The sequence below is a fragment of the Saimiri boliviensis genome, chromosome 2, assembly GCF_048565385.1.
Source record: "Saimiri boliviensis isolate mSaiBol1 chromosome 2, mSaiBol1.pri, whole genome shotgun sequence".
In the NCBI taxonomy this organism is placed as follows: domain Eukaryota; kingdom Metazoa; phylum Chordata; class Mammalia; order Primates; family Cebidae; genus Saimiri; species Saimiri boliviensis.
In genome coordinates this window covers 200,429,063-200,448,627 of record NC_133450.1, presented here as the reverse complement: position 1 = coordinate 200,448,627, position 19,565 = coordinate 200,429,063, and the positions used below count along the sequence as shown (strand labels likewise).

General features: G+C 44.9%; 1 protein-coding gene and 2 non-coding genes across 3 annotated transcripts; 2 read left to right on the top strand and 1 right to left on the bottom strand.

Annotated features, from left to right (window-relative positions):
• Window positions 1–5,276: 5,276 nt before the first annotated feature.
• LOC120366474 (U7 small nuclear RNA) lies at window positions 5,277–5,338 on the bottom strand. Its single transcript, XR_005581131.1, has one exon. It is a non-coding gene; the product is annotated as a U7 small nuclear RNA (small nuclear RNA).
• Window positions 5,339–17,297: 11,959 nt separating this feature from the next.
• LOC120366434 (U6 spliceosomal RNA) lies at window positions 17,298–17,404 on the top strand. Its single transcript, XR_005581101.1, has one exon. It is a non-coding gene; the product is annotated as a U6 spliceosomal RNA (small nuclear RNA).
• An 878-nt stretch (window positions 17,405–18,282) lies between these two features.
• On the top strand, window positions 18,283–19,326 carry LOC120366333 (small ribosomal subunit protein uS2-like). The gene has a single exon (XM_039474742.2). The coding sequence runs from the start codon at window positions 18,355–18,357 to the stop codon at window positions 19,240–19,242; it is 888 nt and encodes a 295-aa protein (XP_039330676.2). The 5' UTR covers window positions 18,283–18,354; the 3' UTR covers window positions 19,243–19,326.
• The last annotated feature ends 239 nt before the right edge of the window (window positions 19,327–19,565 follow it).

Sequence of the window (19,565 nt, the reverse complement as noted above, 5' to 3'; positions counted from 1 at the left end):
GGTATGAGGGAGAAAGAGCAGTCAAGAGGAACTCCCAGGATTCTGGAGTGAGTTACCCAGAGGTGACAGTGTTACTAAGATCAGAAACTGAGGGACACAAGATGGTGTGGGGTAAAAATATTAGGAACATGTTAAGCTGGAGGAATCTCTGGGACATCTAGTACCTGACCCTCTTCCTGCAAAGACAACAACAAAAATGTGTTTGCCATGAAAGAACAAGAATCAGAGGTCCCAGTCTGAGTCCCAGTTTTACAACTATCCAACTGTGGACCATGGACAAATCAGTTAACCTTTCTGGGCCTCAGATTTTTTCCACTTTTCAATGTCCATGAAGCTTAAGCCAAGAGTTTTGAATGGGAATAAATAGCATATTAGCGGGCCGGGCGTGGTGGCTTACGCCTGTAATCCAAGCACTTTGGAGGCCAAGGTGGGTGGATCAACTGAGGTCGGGAGTTCAAGACCAGCCTGATCAACATGGTGAAACCCTGTCTTAAAAAAAAAAAATAGCATATTAGTCAGGCGTCCCCAGATTACGGCCCGTAGGCCGCATGCAGCCCCCTGAGGCCATTTACCCAGCCCCCGCCGCACTTCAGGAAGGGGCACCTCTTTCATTGGTGGTCAGTGAGAGGAGCACAGTATGTGGCAGCCCTCCAACGGTCTGAGGGACAGTGAACTGGCCCCCTGTGTAAAAAGTTTGGGGACGCCTAATATTAGCGATCTTGCTCTATTTCCACCATCTCCCATTTGGTCTCCATTTATGTGAACTGAGACTGATGCAAAACATGTTTCTTTTCATTGTTACATTTCATACTCCAGAATATAAAACTGAGAAACCGAGTGGGAGAGAAACAAGAGATGCTGAATTCTTTCTATACATGATACAATAAAGTTAAATAATGTTTTAGTTTTTAGTTGTTCTCTACAAGGGAGCACAATTCGGCAATTCGATAGCGTGGTTAGCAAGCTCTACATTGGCCCTCTCTCTTTTTCTGTAAGGACAATGACATACATACTTTCTCAAGGGCACCAGTCAACAGCCCTACATCAGTCATTCTCTTTAATGAGACTCCCTCCATTCAGACCCCATTTTCTTGTACACAATTCATTTTATTAAATGGCTGCAGCTGCAATTAGGGATGGGAGAATCCAAGCATGTTTTTGGGTTCGAGATGTGTACTGTGTGATTTTTCAAATACTTTGGGTTTGGCAAAAGCCAAGACACATTCTGTCAAGTTCTTTTTCCCCTACGTTTTTAAGCCCATGTGTACTCAAGAGAAATATGGTCCATCTGATTTTCATTCATTTTCGCTTAACTCAACAAAAAGTTGTCTCAGAAGAGCTAGAAAATGTCCAAGCAGCAAATCCAGCCTCTTTAACGGAAGCCTTGCTAGAATCCTCTTTCTCTCAACCCCAGACAGCTTGACATCCTCCAAACAGGCCAAGCCCTTTCATTTCTCCGTGCCTTTTTACTTGTGTCCTAAACCTGGAAGGATGGCCTTGCCCTTTACTCTCTTCTCTGTCTATTGACTCCTACTCCTCCAACTCCAGCTCAAAGACTTTCTCCTTTGTGAAGGCTCTCCCCATTGCCCAACTTGCAAATTCAGCCTCTGGCCCTCCACCTCCACAGGTTCTGAATCTCTGTGGATGGAAAGTATTCCATGGGAGAAAAACAATTTAAGAAAACCAGCACAATAATAAAAAATAAGGCAAACAGAAACCAAGACACTATAACAATCAGATAGCATTTATAATGTATTAAGCGGGATAAGAAACCTACAGATAATTTTTTCTTTTTCTTTTTTTTTTTTTTATTATTTATTTATTTATGTTTGAGACAGGGTCTTGCTCTGCCACCCAGGCTAGTATGCAGTGGCGCAATCTCAGGTCGCTGCAACCTCCACCTCCCCGGATCAAGTGGGCCTCCCACCTCAGCCTGCCAAGTAGCTGAAACTATAGGCACAGGCCCACTTAACTTGTATTTTTTGTAGAACCAACAGCAGGAGGGGTTTCACCATGTTGCTCAAGCTGGTCTCAAACTCCTGCACTCGAGCGATACTGCTCACCTTGACCTACTGAAGTGCTAGGATTACAAATGTGAGCCACCACAACCGACAGAGATAATTTTTTAGAAACAACAACAACAAAATACAACAATTAAAAACCACACAGGCAGGGCGTGGTGGCTCACGCCTGTAATCCTAGCACTTTGCGAGTCCGAGGTGGGTGGATCACCTGAGGTCAGGCGTTCAAGACCAGCCTGGCCATCATGGTGAAACCCCATCTTAAAAAAAAAAAAAAAAAAGGACCCCGTCTCTACTAAAAATACAAAAATTAGCTGGGCATGGTGGTGCATGCCTGTAGTTCCAGCTACTCGAGACTATATAGTCCCAGCTATCTGATTGTTTCTATTTGGTTTCTATTTTTCTTATTTTGTATTATTGTGCTGGTTTTCTTAAATTGTTTTTTCCAACTGAATACTTTCCATCCACAGAGATTCAGAACCTGTGGATGTGGAGGGCCAGAGGGCTGAATTTGCAAGTTGGGCAATGGGGAGAGCCTTCACAAAGGAGAAAGCCTTTGGGCTGGAGTTGGAGGAGTAGGAGTCAATAGACAGAGAAGAGAGTAAAGGGAAAGGCCATCCTTCTGTGCTTCCTCGGGAGGCTGAGGCGGGAGAATTGCTTGAATCCAGGAGGTGGAGGTGAGCTGAGATCGTGCCATGCACTCCAGCCTGGGTAACAAGAATGAAACTCTGTCTCAAAAAAAAAAAAGTTAAAAAAAAATCATACAGCCGGGCGCGGTGGCTCAAGCCTGTAATCCCAGCACTTTGGGAGGCCAAGGTGGGTGGATCACGAGGTCGAGAGATCGAGACCATCCTGGTCAACATGGTGAAACCCCGTCTCTACTAAAAATACAAAAAATTAGCTGGGCATGGTGGTGCGTGCCTGTAATCCCAGCTACTCAGGAGGCTGAGGCAGGAGAATTGCCTGAACCCAGGAGGCGGAGGTTGCAGTGAGCCGAGATCGTGCCATTGCACTCCAGCCTGGGTAACAAGAGTGAAACTCTGTCTCAAAAAAAAAAAAAAAAAAAAAATCATACAAATCCAAAAAATACAGTATAACAAAAAAAGCATTTACACTGTATTATTAGGTATTGTAAGTAGTGTAGAGGTGGTTTAAATTATACAAGAGGATGTTTGCATAGGTTATATGCAAATACTATGTCATTTTATATAAGGAACTTGAGCATCCAATCCCCCATGAATATCAAGGGACAACTGTAATTGCATGATCCTCTTGAGATTTTCTATAGTTCACTTGTAGTGCTAACTAGCTTCTGATTCCTCTCTGCTTTGGGTTACAGACAGTAGTTAAACTAGGTTAGCCAAGCCCTCACTGATGTCTGCTTCAGTGTGAAGCCCTTGACCTTAATTAAAGGCCTTCACAAGAAAGGGTAGACAAAAATTGGCATTTGTGGTAAGGCTGTTGCCAAAAACATTAATTATTGTGTCTATCAATGTCCCTCTGTGGGCTTCCAGGTGAGAAGTGAACTTAAGATTTAAGGACCAAAATAACAATGGACTTCTTCCTTTCCGATAATGAGGGCTACGGAACTTAGCTTGTTCCCTTTTTGTCTTGGCTGCCAGGAAGCTAAGTTGCTAAGATGTGATGCTCAATCATAGCAACTATATCACATGCTAGTTTCCTTCTTTTTTTAATGACTTGGTTTTCTATTTCTATATTATTAACTTTATGATGGAAAAGAAAACATATTCTTCACTGTGAGTCACTTCAAATCATTTGTAGAGTGGCAGAGTGAAGTAAAAATATGAAGAAGCTATTTGTGCTGGCTTCATTGGAAGAACAGGTTTATGATTTGGGAGTAAGAGTTTAAAAAGGTTTTATTTTTTATCTTTGACATTCCATAAACCATTTGAATTTCTTACAGTGTCTGTATAAGTTAAAACAAAATTAATTTTTTTCTTCATTTTATTTATTTATTTATTTATTTATTTATTTATTTTTAAGATGGGGTTTCACTATGTTGGTCAGGCTGGTCTTGAACTTCCGACCTCAGGTGATCTGCCCGCCTTGGCCTCCAAAGTGCTTGGATTACAGGTGTGAGCCACCACGCCCGGCCAATATTAATTTTTTAATATAACCATTTATAATTGACTCTCCCAGGAAGGAGGTGGAAACTTCTTTTTTTCCTTTTTTTTCTTTTTTCTTTTTTTCTTTTTTTTTTTGAGAGGGAGTCTCAGTCTGTCACTCAGGCTAGAGTGCAATGTCACCATCTTGGCTCACTGCAACCTCTGCCTCCTAGGCTCAAGCAATTTTCCTGCTTCAGCCTCCTGTTGGCCAAGCTGGTGTCGAATCCCTGACCTCAAGTGATCTACCCTCCTCAGCCTCCCAAAGTGCTGGGATTACAGGTGTGAGCCACAGTACCTGGCCTTTTTTTTTTTTTTTTTTTTTTTTTCTTTTTTGAGATGGAGTTTCATTCTTGTTGCACAGGCTGGAGTACAATGGTATAGTCTCAGCTCACTGCAACCTCTGCCTCCTGGGTTCAAGTGATTCTCCTGCCTCAGCCTCCCAAGTAGCTGGGATTACAGGCATGGACTACCACGCCCAGCTAATTTTTTGTATTTTTTTTTTTTTTTTTTTTTTTTTGAGACGGAGTTTCGGTCTTGTTACCCAGGCTGGAGTGCAATGGCGCGATCTCGGCTCACCGCAACCTCCGCCTCCTGGGTTCAGGCAATTCTCCTGCCTCAGCCTCCGGAGTAGCTGGGATTACAGGCACGCGCCACCATGCCCAGCTAATTTTTTGCACCTTTAGTAGAGACGGGGTTTCACCATGTTGACCAGGATGGTCTCGATCTCTTGACCTCGTGATCCACCCGCCTCGGCCTCCCAAAGTGCTGGGATTACAGGCTTGAGCCACCGCGCCCGGCTAATTTTTTGTATTTTGTACAGATGCGGTTTCACCATGTTGATCAGGGTGGTCTCAAACTCCTGACCTCAGGTTATCCTCCCGACTCAGCCTCCCAAAGTGCTGCAATTACAGACATGAGCCACTGTGCCCAGCCTTTTGTTATTGTTGAGACAATATCTCACTCTGTCACCCAGACTGGAATATAGTGGCATGATCACAGCTCACTGCAGTCTTGACCTCCCAAGGCTCAGGTGATCCTCCCGTCTCTATCCCCTTAGTAGTGAAACCACAAGTGCATGCCACCACATCTGGCTAATTTTTGTGCTTTTATTTTGTTTTATTTATTTTTTATGGGCTTTCCAGCAAAACCCGGAAAGGCTGCTAGACAAATTCTAAAAGAGCTGTAACACTTTTATTTTATTTTTGAGACGAAGTCTCAGTCTATTGTCCAGGCTGGAGTGAGTGGCACTATCTCGACTCACTACAACCTTCACCTCCCAGGTTCAAGTGATTCTCCTGCCTCAGCCCCCTGAGTAGTTGGGATTACAGGCACACGCCACCACACCTGCTGATTTTTTGTATTTTTAGTAGACAGGGTTTCAACATGTTGGCCAGGCTGGACTCAAACTCCTGACCTCAAGTGATCCACCTGCCTCGTCCTCCCAAAGTGCTGAGATTCCACATATCAGCCACTGTACCCAGCCTAATTTTTGCATTTCTAGTAGAGAGGGGCTTTCACCATGTTGCCCAGGCTGGTCTCGAACTCCTGACCTAAAGTGATCTGCCCACCTTAGCTTCCCAAAGTAGTGGAATTACAGGCCTGAGTTACTGTACCTGATGGTTATACAGATCTTGATAGCACAGCTTATAGCATTTATACTTATCTCTGAATCTCCCATCATATAGCAGAGTACCTTCTACATAACCGGCATTCAGAAAATGTCTGTTAAATGGATGGGGAAAAGGGTCAGCCCAAATGAATGCAGTCAGTTACAAGCCAAAGAGACTCCCAGGCTTCAAATCAAACAATTCTAAAATTCACCCCATCTCTGGCTGGTCACACAGCACTAAGAGGGGCAGTCACTTGGATCTATCTGAGCCCTCATGTCTTTATCTGTAAAATAGGGCTTTCTCCACTACTGCTGTAGAGTTGTTTTTTTTTTTTTTTTTTTTTTTTTTGAGACGGAGTTTCGCTCTTGTTACCCAGGCTGGAGTGCAATGGCACGATCTCGGCTCACCGCAACCCCCGCCTCCTGGGTTCAGGCAATTCTCCTGTCTCAGCCTCCTGAGTAGCTGGGATTACAGGGCACGCGCCACCATGCCCAGCTTATTTTTTGTATTTTTAGTAGAGACGGGGTTTCACCATGTTGACCAGGATGGTCTCGATCTCTCGACCTTGTGATCCACCCGCCTCAGCCTCCCAAAGTGCTGGGATTACAGGCTTGAGCCACCGCGCCCGGCCGAGTTGTTTTGAGGATTAATTCAGAGAAGACATGCTTAATATTGCAAATTACCTGCCATTTATTTATTTATTTAAAGATGGAGTTTCGATCTTGTTGCCCAGGCTGGAGCGCAATGGTGCAATCTTAGCTCACTGCAGCCTCCGCCTCCAGGATTCAAGTGATTCTCCTGCCTCAGCCTTCTGAGTAGCTGGGATTACAGGCAGACGCCACCATGCCTGGCTAATTTTGTACTTTTAGTAGAGATGAGATTTCTCTATATTGGTCAGGCTGGTCTCAAACTCCTGACCTCAGGTTACCTTCCTTTTTTTTTTTTTTTTTTTTGAGACGAAGTTTTGCTCTTGTTACCCAGGCTGGAGTGCAATGGTGCGATCTCGGCTCACCGCAACCTCCGCCTCCTGGGTTCAGGCAATTCTCCTGTCTCAGCCTCCTGAGTAGCTCGGATTACAGGCATGTGCCACCATGCCCAGCTACTTTTTTGTATTTTTAGTAGAGACGGGGTTTCACCATATTGACCAGGATGGTCTCAATGTCTTGACCTCGTGATCCACCCGCCTCGACCTCCTAAAGTGCTGGGATTACAGGCTTGAGCCACCGCGCCTGGCCCCTTCCTTTTGATTAAAAGTGTTCACAGCAATGAAAACCAGGCAACTGACCCATCACAAGATACACCGTCAGAAACCATGGGAGGAGGTACGCAGTGGGTTTTCATTAGTACCGACAGTGCATTCTTTTCAGCACTACAGAAATTGGACAAAATAAGATGAAAAGAGAGTCTTGGCCCAAAGGCAGGAAGATACAATGGTCTTCATCTGCTAGTCATACAAACCAGCTGTTTAGGTTGAAAAGATTTTGTTCAATCACTAAATATAATACATGAGTGATGGAAAAAAGTAATGAGCTTTTTGTTTTTAACATCTATACCGTCCTAGAATTGTAGTAGAATTTTTTTTTTTTTTTTTTTTTGAGACGGGGTTTCGCTCTTGTTACCCAGGCTGGAGTTCAATGGCGCCATCTCGGCTCACCGCAACCTCCGCCTCCTGGGTTCAGGCAATTCTCCTGTCTCAGCCTCCTGAGTAGCTGGGATTACAGGCATGTTCCACCATGCCCAGCTAATTTTTTGTATCTTTAGTAGAGACAGGGTTTCACCATGTGGACCAGGATGGTCTCGATCTCTTGACCTCGTGATCCACCTGCCTCGGCCTCCCAAAGTGCTGGGATTACAGGCTTGAGCCACCGCGCCCAGTCAGAATCTTTTTTTCTTTTTTTAGATGGGGTCTCGCTATGTTGGTCTTGAACACATGGTCCCAAGTGATTCTCCTGCCTCACCCTCCCAAAATGCTGGGATTACAGGTGTGACACATTATGCCTGGTATAATTTTTTTTTTTAAATCAAGGAATACCACTGATGGGACTCAAGGTGATTTCATGTGGCACATAGGGTAATATTTATTATTTTAATTGTTAAGCATTTATTATATTATACTTAATAAAATACTGAGCTAGCATATCCAAACTGTGATATTACACATATTATTATTAAATGTGTTTTAAAGTTTCTTTCTTTTTTTTTTTTTTTTGAGACAGAGTCTCACTTTGTCACCCAGGCTGAAGTGCAATGGCTTGATACCAGCTCACTGCAACCTCCACCTCCTGAGTCCAAGCGATTCTCCTGCCTCAGCCTCCTGAGTAGCTGGGACTACAGGCACATGCCACCGTGCCTGGCTATTTTTTTTTTTTTTTTTTTTTAAGTAGAGATGGGATTTTACTGTGTTAGCCAGGATGGTTTTGATCTCCTGACCTCATGATCAGCCCACCTCAGCCTCCCAAAGTGCTGGGATTACAGGCGTGAGCCACCACACCCAGCTAAAGTTTCAAAATATTTTAAAAATGAGTGGATTTAAAGAAAAATATTATCATAATATGACTAGTCAACATGCCTGTGCCAAAAAACTGAACATAGTTCCAGGATCACTGAAGTTGTAGAAAAGACAGCTTTAACATGTGGGGCTTGTGCAACTATTTTTTTATTTTAATTTTTTTATATTTTTTGAGACAGAGTTTCGCTCTTTTGCCCAGGCTGGAGTGCAATGGTGCAATCTCAGCTCACCGCAACATCCACCTCCCGGGTTCAAGCAATTCTCCTGTCTCACCTCTGGAGTAGCTGGAATTATAGGCATGTGCCACCATGCTCGGCTAATTTTTTGTATTTTTAGTAAAGACGGGGTTTCTCCATGTTGGTCAGGCTGGTCTTGAACTCCCAACCTCCGGTGATCCATCCACCTCAGCCTCCCAAAGTGCTGGGATTTCAGGCATGAGCGACTTCGACCAGCTTGAGCAACTATTTGATTTAGGAGAAGTTGTGACACTGGCCCCCTCAAATGTGTTTTCCCAAGATTTACTTACTGTACCTACACCCTCTGTGCTGCCCCCCTGGATTTTATCCTGGTCCACCCACATACCCTATTCTCTCCTATCTCCATGGCTTGTTTGTGTTGTTTTGCCTGGACACCATGCCTCTTCCATATCTGCCAGGCGCACCTCGAGCAGAACCAATGCCCTGTGCCTCTGGGCTCCTAGGCATCCTTGCACACCCCTTACTAGTGTCACACTTGGCACCTTGCATTACAATTTCTTTCAGGGTTTGTCTCCTAGCCAATGTCTGTTTTTATCTCTGTGCCCTGAGTTCTGGAGATCAAGATCATCCTGGCCAACAATGTGAATCTCTGTTTCTACTGAAAGTACGAAAAAATTAGCTGGGCATGGTGGCACGTGCCTGTAGTCCCAGCTAGTGGGGAAGCTGAGGCAGGAGAATTGCTTGAACCCAGGAGGCGGAGGTTGCAGTGAGCCAAGATCATGCCACTGCACTCCAGCCTGGGTGACAGAGCAAGACTCTGTTTCAAAAAAAAAAAAAATCATGGTGACCATATTAGATTTAGAAATAAAAGGGCACAAATGCTTGTCTTAATCATGTATCAGCACTCAGAGGTCACAAAGAGAACATGACTTTCCTCTTCCCACTACTCTCCTTAGAAACCCTAACTAGGGCTGGGTGCAGTGGCCTGTGCCTGTAGCCCCGGCTACTCGGGAGGCTGAGGCTGGAGGACCACTTGAGTTCAGGAGTTCCGGGTTGTGGTGTGCTATGCCGATCAGGTGTCTGCACTAAGTTTGATATCAATATAGTGACCTCCCGGGAGCGGAGGACCACCAGGTTACCTAAGGAGGGGTGAACCAGCCCAGGTCGGAAACGGAGCAGATCAAAACTCTCGTGCTGGCTGGACGCGGTGGCTCAAGCCTGTAATCCCAGCACTTTGGGAGGCCGAGGCGGGTGGATCACGAGGGCGAGAGATCGAGACCATCCTGGTCAACATGGTGAAACCCCGTCTCTACTAAAAATACAAAAAATTAGCTGGGCATGGTGGCACATGCCTGTAATCCCAGCTACTCAGGAGGCTGAGGCAGGAGAATTGCCTGAACCCAGGAGGCGGAGGTTGCGGTGAGCCGAGATCGCGCCATTGCACTCCAGCCTGGGTAACAAGAGCGAAACTCCGTCTCAAAAAAAAAAAAAAAAAACTCTTGTGCTGATCAGTAGTGGGATCGCGCCTATGAACAGCCACTGCACTCCAGCCTCGGCAACATAGCGAGACCCCGTCTCTTTAAAAAAAAAAAAGAAGAAGAAGAAGAAGAAGAAGAAGAAGAAGAAGAAGAAGAAGAAGAAGAAGAAGAAGAAGAAGAAGAAGAAGAAGAAGAAGAAAAGAAACCCTAACTAGGTTAGTTTTCCCTATGACAAGCTTTGCTATGCTGTGTATCCTCCCTCAGAGCAGTGATTGCAGTCTAGTTTTATGATTATTTGATTAATGTCTTTCTTCTGGCAACAGACTATAAGCTCCTGGGAGCAGGAATCATATATATCTTTTTTTTTTTTTTTTTTTTTTTTTTTTTTTTTTTTTTGAGATGCAGTTTTGCTCTTGTTGCCCAGGCTGGAGTGCAATGGCACAATCTCGGCTCACTGCAACCTCTGCCTCTGGGTTCAAGTGATTCTCCTGCCTCAGCCTCCCAAGTAGCTGGGATTACAGGCATGTACCACCATGCCTGGCTAATTTTGTATTTTTTAGTAGAGATGGGGTTTCTCCATGTTAATCAGGCTGGTCTCAAACTCCTGATCTCAGGTGGTCCTCCCACCTTGGCCTCCCAAAGTGTTGGCATTACAGGGGTGAGCCACCACGCCTGGCCAGATCTCATCTGTCTTTGTTCGCCATTGGTGTTCCCAATGCCCAACCCTGAGCCAGACACATAGCTGGTGCTCCCAAAATATCACATACACACACACACACACACACACACACACACACCCCAGAGTTGGTCTTCCAGCTCTTACATTGTTGTAGAGATAATTGCAGGTGCAGATGGTTGACACAGAGACCAGTGTAAACTTTCCTGTTTGTTTTTCAGGCGGATTACAGTGGAAACACGGTATTGGCCAACTAGAAGGGGAGAAATTCAAAATGGTAAACGGAGTACTCTCACTTGCAGGGCTCTCTGAAGCCTTGACAAACAACACAGAGCCAAAATAAATTTTTAAGAAGGATATCCCAGCAAAGCCTTATTGACTGTGTCCTTTCAAGAATTTTCTCAACCATTAAGAAGAAAACTTTTAAGGACTGAAACTTGAAAGGGACTGAGGTAACTAGGGAATATATTATATATGCTGACAGCTTCTTAGAACTGGGAGAACTCTGAGACAATAAAAACAAAGGAGAAAGAATTGGTGTCATACTAAAATAAAGGCAAAGCCACTTTAAGAACTCCTTTTGTTGAAGAAGACAACAGTTTCTGTTTTTGTTTTTGTTTTTTCAGGATCAAAACTACTTTATGAGCTCAATTTTCAGCAGAGTTGCAAGAAAAGCTAAGGAGATAGAATGTCCCAGCCTTGAGAGCCAGCTGGTCCACTGCTCTTTACATTTCCGATGTGAGACTGTTTAGGCTGGGACAGGTGCAGTGGTTGATGCCTGTAATCCCAACACTTTGGGAGGCCGAGATAGAAGGATTGCTTAAGCACAGGAAAAACAAACAAACAAACAAACAAAAAAAAACTAATAGAATTTCTAGGCAGAAGCCTTCTGTCCAAAATAAGAACTAACTTAGCCATCCAGATAAATCCTGACACTTTTGAGCACAAAGACTTGCTTCTCTTCCTCCTCTTGCCACAGATGAAGAGCCCTGCCTTTACGGGCTATGTCACAATCATACCTTCAGGAAGGTCCAGAGCTGAGATTAAGTATCCCCCACCTGTCCTGTGTCTAGGTATCACAGTCAGCACCTTTCATATGTTGGGTCCAAATACACAAGTGACAATCTTTCTTTTTTGAGATAGTCTTGCTCTGTCACCAAGGCTGGAGAGCAGTGGTGTGATCTTGGCTCACTGCAAACTCCACTTCCTGGGTTTGAGCAATTCTCCTGCAGCAGCCTCCAGAGGAGCTGGGATTATAGGTGCCCACCACCATGCCCAGCTAATTTTTGTATTTTTAGTAGAGATAGGGTTTCACCATGTTGGCCAGGCTAGTGTCGAGACCTGGTCAGGCTGGTTAGGAGACCTCAGGGGATCCACCTGCTTAGGCCTCCCAAAGTGCTGGGATTACAGGCATCACCCACTGCACCCTGCCAAGAGTGACAATCTTTTTTTTTTTTTTTTTTTTTTTTCATCAAAGTCCAGAGGTTAGAAAGAGACAATCTTAACAGTGGATTGGATTTGTGTATGAGAGCCTCAATCCATTCTGCACCCTGTGTCTCTATCGTGAAGTCACAGCCTCAAAGCTGTACTTAATCTTTGTCTGAGACTCACCAACCCACCTGTAGACTTTAAGCACACATCAAAGTCCATTTTTTTGGCCGGGTGGGGTGGCTCACAGCTGTAATCTTAGCACTTTGGGAGACCAAAGTGGTGGGCGGATCACAAGAGCAGGAGTTCAAGACCGGCCTGGCCAACATAGTAAACCCTGTCTCTACTAAAAATACAAAAATTAGCCAGGTGTGGTGGCACACACCTGTAGCCCCAGGTACTCGGAAGGCTGAGTCAGGAGAATCACTTGAACCTGGGAGGCAATGGTTGAAGTGAGCCGAGATCACCCTGATACACTCCAGCCTGGGTGACAGTCAGTTTTCAATTTTCATCTGTCTTTGTGTAGAAAATTCAGAACCTCAATAGTTTTTTTTTTTTTTTTTTTTTTTTTTTAATTTTTAAAGATGTGGTTTCACCATGATGACCAGGCTGGCCTTGAACTCCTGACCTCAGGTGATCCACCCGCCTCGGCCTCCCGAAGTGCTGGGATTACAGGCTTGAGCCACCGCGCCCAGCTCTTAGTGGCTTTTCTATCCCCACAGGCATTCCTGAGATACCTGCAAATAGCAGCGAGTCTGTTGGTACTATCTTAAATATTAACTGGTTTACAGGCAACCTAAACTGATTGTGTCACACAGGTCTTGAACACCAAGACAAGAGTATTCTGGCTGGCCCCAAGCTCTTTGAGGGTAAGAACTATGTCTGATTTATTGGTGAGAACCTAGTGCAAAGGTACACGTCTGGCTTACAGTAGGATAACAAAAATAGGAGGCAGTCCGAAAATCACACAAAATTTGAAATTGAAGCCAGGGAGAACTGGGTGAGCATCCTTAAGCAGAAGCTTACAAAGTTACCTAACCTCTATGGGCCTCAATTATTCTCATATAAAATAATACAGGCCAGGTGCAGTGGCTCATACCTGAAATCCCAGCACTTTAGGAGGCCTAAGCAGGAGGACTGCTTGAAACTAGGAGTTTGAGACTAGCCTGGGAAACAAAGCGAGACTCCGTCTTTACTAAAAATTAAAAAATTAGGCCAGGTGCAGTAGCTCATGTCTGTAATCCCAGAACTTTGGGATGACGATACAGGCGGATCACAAGGTCAGGAGTTCCAGACCAGCCTGGCCAATATGGTGAAACTTCGTCTCTGTTAAAAATACAAAAATTAGCCAGTTGTGGCGGCAGGTGCCTGTAGTCCCAGCTACTCAGGAGGCTGAGAGAAGAGAATCTTTTGAACCCAGGAGGCAGAGGTTGCAGTGAGCTAAGATCTCACCGCTGTACTCCAGCCTGGGCAACAGAGCGAGTCTCTGCCTTAAAAAAAAAAGAAAAAATTGAAAAATTAGCCAGGCATGGTGGCACGTGACTGTAGTCCCAGCTACTTGGGAGGCTGAGGTGGGGGGACTGCTTGAGTCCCAAGAGTTTGAGGTTACAATGAGCAATGATTGTGCCCACTTTGCTCCAGCCTGGGCAACAAAGCAAGATCCTGCCTCTTAAAATAAATAGGCCGGGCACAGTGGCTCACACCTGCAATCCCAGTGCTTTGGAAGGCCAAAGCGGGTGGATCACAAGGTCAGGAGTTCAACACCAGCCTGACCAACAGGGTGAAACCCCATCTCTACTAAAAAATACAAAAATTAGCCAGGTGTGGTAGTGGGCACCTGTAATCCCAGCTACTCGGGAGGCTGAGGTAGGGAGAATTGCTTGAACCCGGGAGGCAGAGGCGGTGAGCCAAAATTGCACCATAGCACTCCAACCTGGGCAATAGATGGAGACTCCATCTCAAAATAATTAATTAATTAATTAATTTAATAATACAAATACCACCTACCTTATAGAATTGCCATGAGAACAGAATGAGATAACAATGTATATGGGGCACCAGGCAAAGTCATAGCCCTGACAATAACTGTGTCCTCCATCAGTGTTAATGGCAACGAAAGGATGAAGCCAAAGTCAGATTGGTTCTTTTCTAGGAGACAAGCAAGAAATAAAGAAAAAGGCCAGGTGCAGTGGCATGTGCCTATAGTGTCCCAGCTATTCAGTGTGCTATGCCAATCAGCTGTCTGCACTAAGTTCGACATCAATATGGTGATCTCTAGGGAGCGGGGGACCACCAGGTTGCCTAAGGAGGGGTGAACTGGCCCAGGTTGGAAACAGAGCAGGTGAATACTCCCACGCTGATCCGTAGTGGGATCGCGCCTGTGAATAGCCACTGCACTCCAGCCTGGGCAACATAGCAAGACCCTGTCTCTAAAAATAATAATAAAAATAAAAAATAAAGAAATAAAGAAAAAGAAGGGCTGGGCATGGTGGCTCACACCTGTAATTCCAGCACTTTGGGAGGCCGAGGCGGGTGGATCAGCTGAGGTCAGGAGTTCAAGACCATTCTGGACAACATGGTGAAACCCCATCTCTAAAAAGAAATAAAAAATGAAAAACAACAAAAAAATAAAAATAAAAGAAATAAAGAAAAAGAAGCAACAAATGCAATTACCCAGCCTGTGAGTAGTCAGTGTTTCTTTTGGTATTTGTTGTCTGAGCTGCTTAGAGCCTTGTTTTAAAGCTGGTCCTGCCTCATCTCCCAGCTTTTGCTTCATCTCCCAGTGAAGTCATAACGTTGGGCTGACTCCGTCTATTGACAGAGAGCCTGTGAGTCACAAATTCAACAGGATGCCTTTGCTGCAGGGTGATTGACTGGAAAATGTTCCCTCATCCAAAAAATCTTTTTTTTAAGCAAGTGGACATGCTTATTTTTGCAGCATGGAGTGCAGGCTTTTTATTTATTTGATATTGGTCTCTCAAAATTCAAGTTGGCCAAGGGAGGGCTCGTGATACTCATGTTTTGCCTTGTGAAGTGATATGTACTTCTCCCCTCCCTCTCCTTCTCCTTTCCTGCTATTATATCTAAAACAAACAGTCCCAGCACAATAGTTAAATTGCACTTGAATTTGGTGTTTACTTGACATTTACACACTGGCCATGCTGGACAGCTCAGTCATTCCAGAACAGGGCCCAGCCAGCAAGGATTGTGTTCTACTTGTGCTCAAGCCTGAGCAGGACAAGATCCTGAGACAGCTAGACAGTGTCTTGAGAAAGTGTTTTCACTGACTCTTATGCCTAAATTACTCTGACACCTGAGTTAGTGTATGTTAGAGAAAGGAGAGTATCAGAATGTCTTCAGTCTTGCCAGAAAAATCTCTCCCTTACCCATGTGGGGCAGACTGGTGATACTGATACCACTCTGCCTCTTTTTTTTTGAGACAGAGTCTCTCTCTGTCACCCAGGCTGGAGTGCCGTGGTGCAATCTCGGCTCACTGCAACCTCTGCCTCCTGGGGTCAAGCGATTCTCCTGCCTCAGCCTCCCGAGTAGCTGGGATTACAGGTATGCGCCACTATGCACGGCTAATTTTTGCATTTTTAGTAGAAATGGGGTTACAGCATGCTGGCCAGGATGGTCTCAAACTCCTGACCGCATGATCCACCCTCTTTGGCCTCCCAAAGGGCTGGGATTACAGGCATGAGCCACCGCGTGCCCAGCCTCACTCTGCATCTTCTTCTTCTTCTTTTTTTTTTTTTTTTTTTTTGAGACAGAGTTCTGCTCTGTTACCCAGGCTGGAGTGCAGTGGTGCAATCTCAGCTTACCGCCACCTCCCCCTCCCAGGTTCAAGCGATTCTCCTGCCTTAGCCTCCTGAGTAGCTGAGATTACAGCCACGTGCCACTACGCCCAGCTAATTTTTTTTTTTTTTTTGACAGTTTTTACATTGTGACGAGCTAATTTTATTATTTTTAGTAGAGATGAGGTTTCAACATGTTGATCAGGCTGGTCTTGAACTCTTGACCTTGTGATCTGTCCACCTTGGCCTCCCAAAGTGCTGGGATTATAGGCGTGAGCCACCGCACTCAGCTCTGCCTCTTCTTAAATCCAACTTGAACACTGCCCAGTGCTAAATCTATTGAGGACTGGCTAGAGATTACTAATTTGATCAACTTCATCTCCCCTTCTTTCCTTTCCTCCTCCATATAATGGAATTAATAATACTGACTTTAGGCCAGTTACAGTGAATCATGCCTACAATCTCAACACTTTGAGAGACTGAGGTAGAAGGATTGCTTGAGGCCAGGAGTTTGGGACCAGCCTGGGCAACATTGTGAGACTTCATCTCTACAAAAAGTTTCTTAAAATTAGCCAGGCTTAGTGGTGGCTTCCTGAAGTCCTAGTTGCTCAGAAAGTTGAAGGCAGAGGATCGCATGAGCCCAGGTGTTTGAGGCTGCTGTGAGCTATGATCATGCCACTGCACTCCAGCCTGCACAACAGAATGAGACCTTGACTCTAAACATTAATAAAATAATAATAATACCAACTTTGCAGGATTATTTTGGGTATAACATATGCAAAGTATATAGGGAAGTTTCAGGCTTTTTAAAAGTTATTTTAAAATGTTGGTTCTCAGATGGGCATGGTGGTTCACGCCTGTAATCCCAGCAATTTCAGAGGCCAAGGTAAGTGGATCACGTGAGGTCAGGAGTTCGAGAGCATCCTGGCCAACATGGTGAAAACCTGTCTTTTATTTAAAAAAAAAAATTTTTTTTAATGTTGGTTCTCATCCTCTTCTGAGGCCCATGCTTCCGGTTTCAAAAGGTAGATGGGCTCATAAAAGTGAAGTGTCAGGCCAGGCACAGTGGCTCATGCCTGTAATCCCAGCACTTTGAGAGGTAGAGGTGGGTGGATCACCTGAGGTCAGGAGTTCTAGACCAGTGTGGGCAACATAGTGAGAACTCATCTCTACAAAAAGTAATGAACCAGATGTGATGGCAACATCCTGGGTTCCCAGCTACTCAAGAGACTGAGGTGGGAGGATCACTTAAGCCCAGGAGGAAGAGGCTGCAGTGAGCCGTGAGCATGCCACTGCAGTCCAACCCCGGCAACAAAGCAAGACCCTATGTCAATAAATAAATAAATCAAATTGTATTGTTTTTACATATGCATGAAAAATGTGAAGACTTACACAACAAACGGAATTGTGGTCATATCTGGGGAGGTAGGCTTTGGAGTTTATTTAAAATACACATTGGTGCTTGCTTCGGCAGCACATATACTAAAATTGGAATGATACAGAGAAGATTAGCATGGCCCCTGTGCAAGAATGACACACAAATTCGTGAAGCGTTCCATATATAAAAAATTCTATTTAAAAAAAATACACATTGATTTATACATATTATTTTTTTTAAATAAGCATGTATTAATTTTTGAAACCAGAAAAAAAATCATCTTTAAAAAACGAAATAATAGGCCAGGTGTGGTGGCTCATGCCCATAATCCCAGCACTTTTGGAGGCCAAGGTGGGTGGATCATATGAACTCAGGAGAAGTAATGTGAAGACAAGACCAGCCTGGTCAACATATAGTGAAACCCCATCTCTATTAAAAACTACAAAAATTAGCAGAGTGTGATGGCACACGCCTGTAGTCCCAGATAGTTTGGAAGCTGAGGCAGGAGAATCACGTGAACCCAGGAGGCAGAGGTTGCAGTGAGCTGAGATTGCACCACTGTACTCCAGGCTGGGCGACAGAGTGAGATTCTGTCTCAAAAAAAGAAAGAAGAAATTAAGGAAGGGATTTTTGATGAAGCGTACTTTTATAAGTAAATATATTTTCTAAGATTCTCTTCTGAAACCTCATTAAAATGACAGTAAAGAAATTGAAAAGGCAAAACCCACCAGGACAAAGTGAAAGCTATAAGGCAGATGGACAATTGGCCCCAGACCTGGATCAGAGAAAGTAGAAAACAAAGCGGGCTGATTTCAAGGAGCAAGACCCCTGAAAGGCTCAGGAAGTACAGATAACGGGAAACTCAGACAGTGTGGTGCGTACAGGGGATGTACACAAGATTACTAATTAAAATCATATAATAGATTGGATGTGGTGGCTCAGGCCTGTAACCTCAGCACTTTGGGAAGCCGAGGTGGCCGGATAACTTGAGGTCGGGAATTCAAGACCAGCCTGGCCAGCATAGCAAAACTCCATCTCTACTAAAAATATACACAAAAGCCTTTCCGCGCTACCCGCTGAGGGCTCCAAACGGCGTTGTTCACGATTCCCGTCGTAACTTAAAGGGAAACTTTCACAATGTCCGGAGCCCTTGATGTCCTGCAAATGAAAGAGGAGGATGTCCTTAAGTTCCTGGCAGCAGGAACCCATTTAGGTGGCACCAACCTTGACTTCCAGATGGAACAGTATATCTACAAAAGGAAAAGTGATGGCATCTACATCATAAATCTGAAGAGGACCCGGGAGAAGCTGCTTTTGGCAGCTCGTGCCATTGTTGCCATTGAAAACCCTGCTGATGTCAGTGTCATATCCTCCAGGAATACTGGCCAGAGGGCCGTGCTGAAGTTTGCTGCTGCCACAGGAGCCACTCCAATTGCTGGCCGCTTTACTCCTGGAACCTTCACCAACCAGATCCAGGCAGCCTTCCGGGAGCCACGGCTGCTGGTGGTTACTGACCCCAGGGCTGACCACCAGCCTCTCACGGAGGCGTCTTATGTTAACCTACCTACCATTGCTCTGTGTAACACAGATTCTCCTCTGCGCTATGTGGACATTGCCATCCCATGCAACAACAAGGGAGCTCACTCGGTGGGTTTGATGTGGTGGATGCTGGCTCGGGAGGTTTTGCGCATGCGTGGCACCATTTCCCGTGAACACCCGTGGGAGGTCATGCCTGATCTCTACTTCTACAGAGATCCTGAAGAGACTGAAAATGAAGAGCAGGCTGCTGCTGACAAGGCTGTGACCAAGGAGGAATTTCAGGGCGAGTGGACCGCTCCCGCTCCTGAGTTCACTGCTACCCAGCCTGAGGTTGCTGACTGGTCTGAAGGCGTGCAGGTGCCCTCTGTGCCCATCCAGCAGTTCCCCACTGAAGACTGGAGCGCCCAGCCTGCCACAGAAGACTGGTCTGCAGCTCCCACTGCTCAGGCCACTGAATGGGTAGGAGCAACCACTGAATGGTCTTAAGCTGTTCTTGTGTGGACTCTTAACATACAAGATTCATGGAAAATAAACACCGAGTTTCTAAAAAAAAAAAAAAAAAAAAAAAAATATATATATATATATATATATATATATATATATATATATATATACATACACAAAAAAAGAAAGAAAAAGAAAAGAAATTAGCCAGGTATGGTGGTAAATGCCTGTAATTCCAGCTAGGAGGGAAGCTGAGGCAGGAGAATTGCTTGGACCTGGGAGACAGAGGTTGCAGAGCTGAGCTCATGCCACTGCACTCCAGTCTGGGAAACAGACTGAGACTCCATCCTACATATATATATATG